We start from the raw sequence: 10965 nt of genomic DNA, 5'->3' as shown, positions 1-10965 counted from the left end.
TTTTTTTATTATTTCTAAGTTTATTGCCTTTTTTTTTAAACAGGTTTTGTTTTTCTGGTGGCATTTCTTTTCATCCATTATAAGCATACATTCGTAATATGACTGAATTTCTTGTATAGCATTGAGCATAGTTACAATAGCTGCTTTAAAATTCTTAACTGCTAATCCTAGCATCGGGGCCATCTCAGGGTTGGGCTCTGTTGATTGTGCTTTTGAGATTTTTCCTCTTTGTATGTCAAATGATTTTGCATTATATCCTGGGCATTGTGACTATTATATTTTGGAGACTAAATAATGTTAGACCTCCAAAAAGTATTTATTTTGTCATTGTGTTGTCAAGCAGTTAATTTAGACGGACTTACGCGCCAGCACTATCTTTTAAGTGATAGTTCAAATCTCACTTCAGTTTTCTGATCCTGTGCTAGGAGGCTTGAAATCTCTCCTACGTATATATAGTTTAAAGGTTAGCCAGAGATTTGGGGAAAGTTTATACACAGAGTTTGGGATTCCTCTTTGTTTCCTTTCTGGGATTTCTTTCTCACTTTCTAGCAGCTTTGGTTTCCCCAAATTCTTATCCTTTGATACTTCCGGCCAGAAAGACTGGGTTTTCTGTTGAGTTTTAGCTGTCTGAGATGGTCTTCCTTAGTAATAAAAGGCATAATAAGCTGGAATTATACTTTCTATTTTTTGCTTTCTCATTTCAAGTTCCTTCTAGAGTTTGCCAGATTTTGTTCACTTTTTAGTGCCCGTGTATAGCTGAGGAGAGTTTTGGGGTTTTTTTTTTTTCCTGGAGTTCATGTTACCTGCAGGAGTTAGTATAGTAGGAGCTACTGGGCCATACCAGGAATAGTATCCTATTTTCAATTTTTTCTTGTTAGCATTGTAACACATTGAGATCTTTTCCGTTAAGGCTCCAGCTATGCATTTTCTACTTTGTCCCTCACTTCTACACTGGCCTTCTTGCAATTCATCAAATAGGCTAGCACCTTTTCCATCTCAAGACTTTGGTGCTTGACTATTCTTTCTGCCTAGAGTGCTCTTTCCCGGCCATCCTGTTGAAAATTACAAATCTCCTGTTAGCCTGGTGGCCCATCTCCTTTCACTATTTTATTTTTCTCCATAGCACTTACTAAATTCTAGGCTGGTGCTTCTCAACTGGGAGTGATCTTGTCCCCCAGGCATGTTTGGCAATATGTGGAGACATTTTTGTTACAACTGGAAGGGGATGGTGGCATTATTGACATCTAATGGGTAGAGGCCAGGGTTGCTGCTAGACATCATACAATATATAGGAGAAAGCTTCCTGAAACAAAGAATCATCCAACCCAAAATGTCATTTATACTGAGTTTGAGGACCCCTCTTTTAATCTATTTTTCTACCCCTAGATCCTCATACTATAGTTCATGAGAGCAGAAGATGGGGTAGGGTTGGGGGTTCCTCTGGCCCATACAGTAGGCACTTAATATGTTTCGGTTAGATGAATGAGGGATGAACTTGGGAAAATGTTATATCACAAGCAAATCTTTGCCATACCATCTGTGTTTTACCTCCCCATCCTCACCAAACCCTGCTTGTGTCACTTCACTTGCCCTTTCACGCAGCAGAATGTACTTGCCAAAAATGACTGATTTCTAAATGCCAAGGATACTTAAACTTTTTTTTTTTAATCATGGAAAATGTCAGATGTGTGTCAGAGTAAAACTAGGAATAATATCACAAACCCCTGTGTTACAACACTTTTCACCATGACCAGTCATGATTCATCTCTTAATTTCTATCTACCTTCTTCCTTTGGGATTATTTTGTGGCAAATCCCAAACATCCTGTCATTCATCTGTTACTACTTCAGTTTGTATTCTAAAAGGTAATCCTTTTAAAAAACACAGCAATTCCATTATCAAACCAAAAAAAATTAATAGTTTCTTAACGTCCCCAAACACCCAATCAGTACTCAGATTTTCCTGATTGTTCCATGAGTCCATTTTTAGTAGTTTATTTAAATTACATTCCAGATGTTGTCTGATGCTACAGTTAATTGATGTCTGGTGTTCTCATCACTAGATTCTCTCTCCCTCCCCCTCTCTAATTTTTCTTTGGAATTCATTAAAGAAAGCATGTTATTTATTTTTTAGTTTCCCACACTTTAGATCTTGCAGATACAGCCCCCTTGTATCATAAAGTATTTCTCTGTTCCTCTGTTTCTCATAATTGGTGGTTAGAGACTTGATCAGATTTCAGTTTGATTGGAGTAGAGGGGCGGGCACAGGAAATCTCTGATGAGATTTGAAGTCTGATGAAAAGATGAAGTCTACCTGTACTGATGGGGTTTTGTGTTTTTTACTGTTACTTACAATGCTAAAATGAACAGCCTATGTATTATGCATGTGTATACATACAACTTTTTGTATTTTTGCTTATCTGTCTTGGGGAGAGATTTGTTGAAATGGAATTGCTGGATCAAAGGATATTGCATATGTGCTTTTGCAGGCTGTTACCATTTCCTTTCTCTGAAGGATAAGAGTTTAATTATTTTGGATTTCCACCATTTCAGTCATTTCCAGTGGTTCTCAGCAGACAGTTTTGGCATGTCCCCCCAGTCCCCATTGATTGCATTTTTGACTAAGAACAGGGGGAGGGTTGCTACTGGCATCTAGTTGGTAGTCCAGGGATATTGCTAGACATCCCGTGATCAAAGCATCATTCCCGCTTTGGCCCAGCTGGTTCATTCTTACTGGAGCTGTTAGTAATTGCCCTCCACTCTTCCCCAGTAGTGTATTGGACACCTTCCATCCTGGGGGGCTTATCCTTCAGGGTCATATCTTTTTGCCTTTACATACTGTTCATGGGATTCTCCAGACAAGAATACTGGAGTGGGTTGCCATTTCCTCCTCCGGTGGATCACGTTTTGTCAGAACTCTTCGCTATGACCTGTCCACCTTGGGTGGCCTTGCACAGCATGGCTCATAGCTTTATTGAGTTATGCAGAAAGGTAAATGATGTATACAGCATAAAGTGATCCCAGTTTTTGTGTGAAAATTATATTCATCTACATAATTACATAATCTCCAGAGAGAAAATAATGGATATTTTTACTACCCTTACCTTTTCTGCCTGAAATGAGAACATAATAGTTTTATAATACTGAAAGCCAACAATATTAATATTATGAGGAAAAGAGGGGGTGACACATGGGCCTCCTCTGAGTTTTAAAGAATTGAATGGTCTCTGAAGGCAAAGTTACTGACCTTGCCTTGACTTTTCCTCTTGCAGGTAGCACCCCCTACACCCTCAGCTACTGATTCCTCTGATACCACAGCAGAGGATGGAGGTGTACCAGGAAACCTGGGAGGACCTCTTCCTCCACACCTGACTCTCCAAGCAGGTAAGGACATGAATGTGTGCACATGACCGAGAATAAGATAGACTGTCTTGCACAGTCGTCATCTTTTTCTCACTCGGACAGGTAGAAATAACTATTCTGAAGTCCTAATGTGGAGAGAACCCAAGATCTTCATAAGTTTGCAGATACTACCAGGTTATTTAATCTCTTAAAAACTGGTACAGCTCAATTACTTTCTGTCAATAGATTTTGATCTCTGGATAGATTTTGCACAGGCTAGAATATTTGGTTAAAGGGGTTTTATTTATTGCCCTTTCTTGTCTTTAACTTGATTCCTACCAAATATTGTAGGCTTGTTTGTTTGCCATATGGGTCCCGGTCACTGCTGAATTCTGTGTATATCAAAACTTTCATTAGTGTGTCCACTGTTGGGTCAGTTACCTGGAATATTTGTCAAATTACCTATGTCTCAGATCCAGTGTTTATGAAACAAGGATAACAATGTTTACTTACAAGATTATTTGAGTAAACTTTTAAAAAGTATTAATAAACAGTTTTAGGCAATATTAACTACAATTTTTACTCTGCTTTCTCATTAAAATTCATCACTTTTTAACACCTTTTTAACTTATTTCCATCTCTAGCACTAGCATGTAGCTTTCTTTCAGGGTCATATCTAGTGAAGAAACAGTTACCATTTAGTCAGTTATTACATATGTAACAACTTAAAACAGAGCTACATGATAATGTATGCCAGGTTATCAGTCACTTATGATCATTACTAGCAGCACCCTGCTGCATACCATCTTTACAGTTAGCAATTTTAGACCTGTATTCAGTGAGGTAACACTTTATGTGAGAGATTTCAGGTCTATTTCCAAATAACTAAAATCTTGAATTTCTAATAATAAAGCTCTGAAATCTAAATTAGGAGTGGTTTTAAAAAATACTAAGGGTGTTTGTACAATTTGATATGTTAAAATAACATCATTTTCTTTCCATAATAGAAAATAATTCTGGAGGTGGGGGCTCTGGCTATGTGCCCACCTGGGATCGAGGTGCCAACTTGAAGGATTATTACTCAAGAAAAGAAGAACAGGAAGTCCAAGCGGTAAGGCTATATATAACCCTGTATTACATTTCCTAGAGTGTGATTTAGGACTTGGTTCATGGCACAGTTTGAAATATTTGCAACTTTATAATTTAGTGATTGTTTTAATTATTTGAGACTGATAGTTCACACAAAACACCATAAACCTAAGCTACCTGTTAATTCTGGTCAGTAGAATTGCCTGTGAAATAAAACTGTTTTTCCCTGGTATTAATAAAATGTCTCTTCATCTGCTTTGTAGGAAACTTAGTTGCCTCAGTAAACCTCATTTCTTGAGCACTTGCAGTAAAAGTGCTTTGATAAGATAGCTTACTTTGCTAACTTGGTAGATACTTTATTTTTTTGGCTGTGTGCAGCATGCAGGATCTTAATTCCCTAACCAAGGATCAGACCCATGCCCTTGTAGTGCAGTCTTAACCACTGGACCACCAGTGAAAATCCTTTCACTTTATTTGTTTAAAGTTTTTAAACCAGCCTAAAGAAATTGGTCAAAGGTTTCTTAGGAACAGTTTAAATGTGTAATGCATTAACCAGTAGCTTGTTCATGTGATAGGACCGTCACATGGAGTAAGAACTAGTTCTGGCTCAGTTTTGACTAGGATTAAAAGCTGTTAAAAGACAACTTCCGCACTTTTAAAGCATGGTACAAAGAAATTGTTGTTATAGAACTGTGTATCTTAAATCTACATAGCATCCTGAAGCCAAGTTTAATTATTGACTCAACAGACCCTTGAATCTGAAGAAGTGGATTTAAATGCTGGACTTCATGGAAACTGGACCTTGGAAAATGCTAAGGCTCGTCTGAACCAATATTTCCAAAAAGAAAAGATTCAAGGAGAATATAAGTACACGCAAGTGGGTCCCGATCACAACAGGTTTGCTTGTTTCACTCTTTTCCTTCTATAGTAAGTTAGGGTTTTGTAGAGTTATTGTTCTGTTCTTGTACGTGGCATCTGGTTCAGTTTGTGGATGAGTAGAAAATGGTGAAAAGATATGTTATATTGACCGAGAAAAATTGTCACTGATGTGTAATGTACAGTTTGCTAAGGTTTTCTCTTAGGAGTGTGATTTTAAGAATAAAATCACAAAAATTTTCTGTTTAAGAATAAAATCTGCAAAAAATCTGCTCTTTGTGTTGCTAGACTTCTGGTTCTCGTATGAATCTGAGAGGCAAAAGCCTCAGTAGTAGCCTCAAGTAGTGGTTTGTCCATGTTTGACTTAAAAGTCAGCCAGAGGTAGTAAGTTTGTTGTTCTCTGTGGTGTTAGAAGCAGTTATAATGTTTATTTCTTTAACGTGTCAAGTTAGACACTTCGAGTCTTCAGAGATAGATGGTGTTACATCTAGAACCAAATTTCCCATCGGCTTTGAAAGTTGCCTGTGTTCGAGTCCTATTAGTGACGTTTTAAGGGCCTGTTGTGAAGCTGAAGGAGAGCCTCCATCTTTGTATGTGAGTTAAATTTGGCACACTTTTGTTCTGTTAAATTTCATAAACTGAACATACAAGGAGGAGGAGGTTCTCACAGTGACAGTATGTTTCTCAGCCTGCTTGCTGTTCTTCCTGAGAGCATTCCAGGGTGTAGTAATTATTACTCCCAGGAAGGCTCATATGGATAAGATTCTTCTGGGGGCACTAATATTTTATTGAAAGGGAGGGGATGTTTTAATGAAAATCTGGATGATTTAATTTGCTGTCCTTATATGAACTAAGTCAAAATGCATCAAAACTGTTTTCTTTAAAAATCAAAGTGTTGCATCTAGCAACCCTAAAATAATTATTACTGAAATAAAACTTTGATATTGCTCAAAATCATGTTCAGAGCATGGTTCCCCCTGCTTCCCAATGTTTTATTCAATTCTGAATTCTCAAATACTTAATTTTGACATCTGACTTTATTAAACCATCAGAAATTATAAAAGAAAGATTGGTTTGTTGATGATTTTTTTTTTTCAAATTTTGTTTTTCTACACTGATTGGGCTTAGTAGCTCTTGATAACTTGAAGGGCAGTTAGATAATTTAAGTATGCCTGAAACTTACTGTAAATTTTTTTAAATATCTTAATTGATTCTGATACAAAGAGTTAAAGAATTCAGGCTATGACAAGGAAGGCAGAGGCAGTTGGGGGAGCTTGGACAGCATTGCTCTTTGTATGTCCTTTAAAGGCATAACAGACAGCAACACTAGAGGTCTGTGTTCATACACACATGTGCTGCTGCTTAGGCTGAACTAAGCAATCACATGGGAAACTATTGTAAACTGATTTCTGGTGTTGCTGTTCCCCCCTAGGTGGAGGAGAATGAGATTGAGTGCTGACTTTAAGCCTGGCTGAGAAACATACTGGCATCGGTGTCATTAATGAAAGGGTGGATGTTGTTTCCCTGAAAGCCAGTGGCCTTTGACCCCTGAAGCCGCTGTGCCTGAAGGTCAGTTCACGAGGTATAGGAAGGAATCTTAACATTTTTTATTTGTAAGTCTCACCTGACCTTTTATTCACAGCACAAAGCCAAGGTTAGAATATACCTGAGCAATGGAAAGATCAGAAAGCATAGTTTCCAAAGGGCAATTTTCCCCTTTTTAAAGCCCAAATTTATTCCCTAGTATCTGCTAGCTATTTTAGCTATAGTTTTCAAAAATATTTTGTTCTCCGAGACTTGACTTATATAAACTAATTTTTTTTTTGTTATTAAGGGCTACTTCCAACTGCAGGCAGATAGCAGACCTCTGTCTCCAGCCACTGACATGGGCTCGGTGTTCTTACTCCCATGTGTATGTGGGCATACAAGCCTATTTTTAGCTGATCGTAACAGACTGAAATCATTAGTGGGTGACCCATGCAAAGAATCATAAAACAACCACAACTATAGTTTAAGGAGAGTATTGGACTTACTTTATTTCTTGGCCTCAAGCTAAGTGGAAAATTCCTTTTCACTGAATGTTTTCTAGCTATTCAGACTGCAGCCTTGAAATACAGTTTAAAGTAAGTAAATGTGGAATCAGAGCTCCTAACATTTTCTTTCCATGAACAGTTGGCTCATCAGGTTTGATTACAGCTGTCTCATGCCGTGCTGTGCATTATTTGACGTTTATATACTTCATTTGTTCTAGGAGTGAACAGAAATGTTTACAGTGGTTTTTTGCTTTGATTTGCCTAAGCAGTTGGAAAGCCTGATTTAAGAATCCTGGATTTAATAATTCTAATGGTGAAATTTCTAACCTTGTTTGTATATGTTGTTACAGGAGCTTTATTGCAGAAATGACCATTTATATCAAGCAGATAGGCAGAAGTAAGTGTTACTGCTTTCCTGATATTCTGAGTCTTGTATAGCTTAGTAGTATTCATTATAAAGTCTTGAGCCACATGTATTATTAATTTGACAGAGTCCATGCTATAAGGTACCATTTAGGGTGTCTTAGAATATTAGTGATTAGCAGGCCCAGTTTCCCAGTTTTACATGTTGAAAGATTGTGCTAGCATTGTATTTCAAAGGGTAAGAGGTGGTAGGCTGCTGAGGAATGTGCCAGTGTCAATTAATCTTTCCATTGATACAGAAAAGATACAGCTCCTTCAGGTAAAACTTAGTGACATTTAGAAAGGAGTTAATCAGATGATAGGATTTGAGGTCTAAAGGCGAATGTGAGCATTTAAGTGTCACAGAGTCAAGAAAGAAAGTTGAGAAAGTTACTCTTAAGGCATTTAAGGAACCAACTGGGGTTATTCATAAAGGAAGTAAAAAGACAAGCATGAGCATGTATTCTTTATTCTTAGTAAGTTTAAAAGCAGGCAGTGTGTCATGCTTGAAAGTAAAGAATAGCTCTGTGTACCTGATTTTGTCTCTAACAAGTTTAATGATTTCAATGAAATCATACCTGTGTTTCTGGGACTCAGTTTACCTCACTACAAGTTGAGAGAAGTGGGAAAAGATTCTTTCCAGCTTGAGAATTACGCACTTATGTGTAGTGGATAATTCTTATGACTTAAGTGTAGTGTGTCAAAAACTTAGAAAATCAAGTCTTTGAAAGAAGCACTAGGAGATGATGTTGAATTTTTTTAATCCTAGACTTTTAAGAATACTTTGAGTGGATAGGAGTTTTAAGCTTTTTGGAACACAGCTACAGTCATTTGTTTACATCAGGGAATAGCAAACTTAGTAGAAGTCCAGATAAATATTTTAAGCTTGGTGGGTCAAATATATAACACATTATTATTTCTGTCTTATATTTATGAACTCTTTACAAACATGATAACATTTCTGGTTCCGGGGCCCATAGTCAAACTCTAGTTGAAGTGTTCTTAGTAAATGGCTTCACTCTTGAGAGACAGAATTGAGTAACTGTGACAGAGATTATATGGCCTTAAAGCCTGAAATATTTTTTGACCCTTAATAGAAGAAAATTGCTTGACTCCTGGTCTGGGCACATTGGACCCATTTTTATTCCTTTGATTTGCTTTTTAATCCTTTATTTTTCAGAAGTTAAATTCTTCCTGTTTTAATGCTATATGATGTTAATAATGACAGCTTCGTTAAAATAGTTTATTTGCTTTTAATGTAAAGATTTGTATGTGGTATGTGTCTTAGTGTGTGCCTCTAACCAGGATGGTCAGCTGTTAATGGTATTGGTTTGAGTTAGCAGTTAGAATGAAAAGGAGCTTAGAACTCTTACTCCCGTATTTTAGGTCAGCTTTTGTACCCTAACCTTCTAGTTGCTTATGATGAGATGTTTCTGTACTTAGACAATTGATCTTTTTCTCTTTGGTAATTTTGAACTTAAATTATAGGGATTTTTGCACGTGAACATGGATCAAATAAAAAACTGGCAGCACAGTCCTGTGCGCTGTCACTTGTCAGACAACTCTACCACCTTGGAGTGATTGAACCATACTCTGGACTTACAAAGAAGAAAGAAGGAGAGACAGTGAGTCTTTAGACTTAGTAGCCCAGAGATAATATGAGATTCAGTTTTGCTGTTGTTTAGTCACTAAGTCTTGTCCCACTCTTTGTGACGCCATGGACTGTAGCCCGTCAGGCTTGTCTGTCCATGGGATTTCCCAGGAGAGAATACTGGAGTGGGTTGCCATTTCCTTCTCTAGGGGATCTTCCTGACCCAGAGATCAAACCCTGGTCTCCTGCACTGGCAGGCAAATTCTTTACTGCTGAGCCACCAGGGAAGCCCGTGAGATTCAGTTCAGCTTCTGTTTAATATTTGGCTAAAGGTGTTTGATCATTGTAGGACTCTTGCCTCAAGAAATGGAAATGGCCTTACTCCTCATCATTAAAGTAATTCTTTCACCAGGGAACTGACTTCTTGTTGGCTTTAGGTCTACTGTAGGCCTAGTATCGACTCCATGCTCTTACCCTCCCGTAGTAAGTCCGAGTAGTGCTCATATGTGTGTTACACGGTTCTGACGACTCTCCCTTTTCTGTAGGTGGAGCCTTACAAAGTGAACCTTTCTCAAGATTTGGAGCATCAGCTGCAGAACATTGTTCAAGAGTTAAATCTTGAGATCGTGCCCATAGTAAGCGTACAGATACTTAGTTCTTCACCTTTGTATTGACCTTCTTCAGTCAGACAAGCAACTGATATTTTTGGTTTTGTTTTTTTTTAATAGCCTGAAGATCCCTCTGTGCCTGTTGCACTCAACCTTGGCAAACTGGCTCAGTTTGAGCCATCTCAGCGGCAAAACCCAGTGGGTGTGGTTCCTTGGTCACCGCCACAATCCAACTGGAATCCTTGGACTAGCAGCAACATTGATGAGGGGCCTCTGGCTTATGTGAGTGCAACACTGTTGTTGAGATCAGACTTCTGTGTTTTATTTTTGAACATATTTCATTAGGATGTCTAGTTTTAAAGAAATGAATTCAGCTTCATTTGCTTTCCCATTTTACAGGCTACTCCCGAACAAATTAGCATGGACCTCAAGAATGAGTTAATGTATCAGCTGGAACAGGATCGTGATTTGCAAGCAGTAAGTGAAGTATTTAAACATATGGTGCTTAAGAGCTTCAAAACAGTGAATAATATATTTTTGCCCTTTCTAGGAAGGCAAATTAAAGATACTAATCTAACTGATAATCCTAGTTACCTCTGAGGATAGGAGTAGTGAGTTAAGGGCCTGTTGTTCTTAATGTAAATGAAGAGATGGAGTATAATAACTTTCCATGTGTGTGTGTTTTGGTGTTTTCTGAGTAAAGCGACTTAAAATGTTTAGAAGAAAGGTAATGTATTTGTAATGTCCAGAATAAAAATGAGGAAAATAAGGATGCGGATAAGGCCAAAAGATATTGTTCAGAAATTTAATGGAAAGAGGCTATTCAATTAGAGGTGTGTGTGTGTGTATATATATATATACACTTTTATCAAAAAGTATTTTCTGAGTATTAAGCCAGTGGGAAGGAGTAACTTTTCCTAGAGATGGCAGGTTTGGTTTGTGGTTTTTTGTGTGTTTTTTTTGTTTTTTTCAGAATTAAAATAGTTGCTTCTGATATGTATGTTGGTGGACATGTGAAGTGTAAC

General features: G+C 37.6%; 1 protein-coding gene across 2 annotated transcripts in view; it reads left to right on the top strand.

Annotated features, from left to right (window-relative positions):
* DHX9 (DEAH (Asp-Glu-Ala-His) box helicase 9) overlaps positions 1 to 10965 on the top strand; it is a 42262-nt gene that overhangs the window by 6390 nt on the left and 24907 nt on the right. Inside the window, exons 4-11 of one of the 2 annotated variants that reach the window (XM_010853112.1) lie at positions 3272 to 3383; positions 4349 to 4452; positions 5179 to 5327; positions 7690 to 7736; positions 9230 to 9366; positions 9878 to 9967; positions 10061 to 10222; positions 10340 to 10417. In XM_010853112.1, the coding sequence (XP_010851414.1) occupies positions 3272 to 3383; positions 4349 to 4452; positions 5179 to 5327; positions 7690 to 7736; positions 9230 to 9366; positions 9878 to 9967; positions 10061 to 10222; positions 10340 to 10417 (879 nt within the window). Of the gene's footprint in view, positions 1 to 3271; positions 3384 to 4348; positions 4453 to 5178; positions 5328 to 6738; positions 6876 to 7689; positions 7737 to 9229; positions 9367 to 9877; positions 9968 to 10060; positions 10223 to 10339; positions 10418 to 10965 lie in introns of those variants that run through there. The other variant, XM_010853113.1, reaches the window with a different exon arrangement.

Source organism: Bison bison, unplaced genomic scaffold (genome assembly GCF_000754665.1).
Source record: "Bison bison bison isolate TAMUID 2011002044 unplaced genomic scaffold, Bison_UMD1.0 scf7180017864322, whole genome shotgun sequence".
Taxonomy (NCBI): Eukaryota; Metazoa; Chordata; class Mammalia; order Artiodactyla; family Bovidae; genus Bison; species Bison bison.
This window is presented reverse-complemented; position numbering and strand designations above follow the sequence as displayed.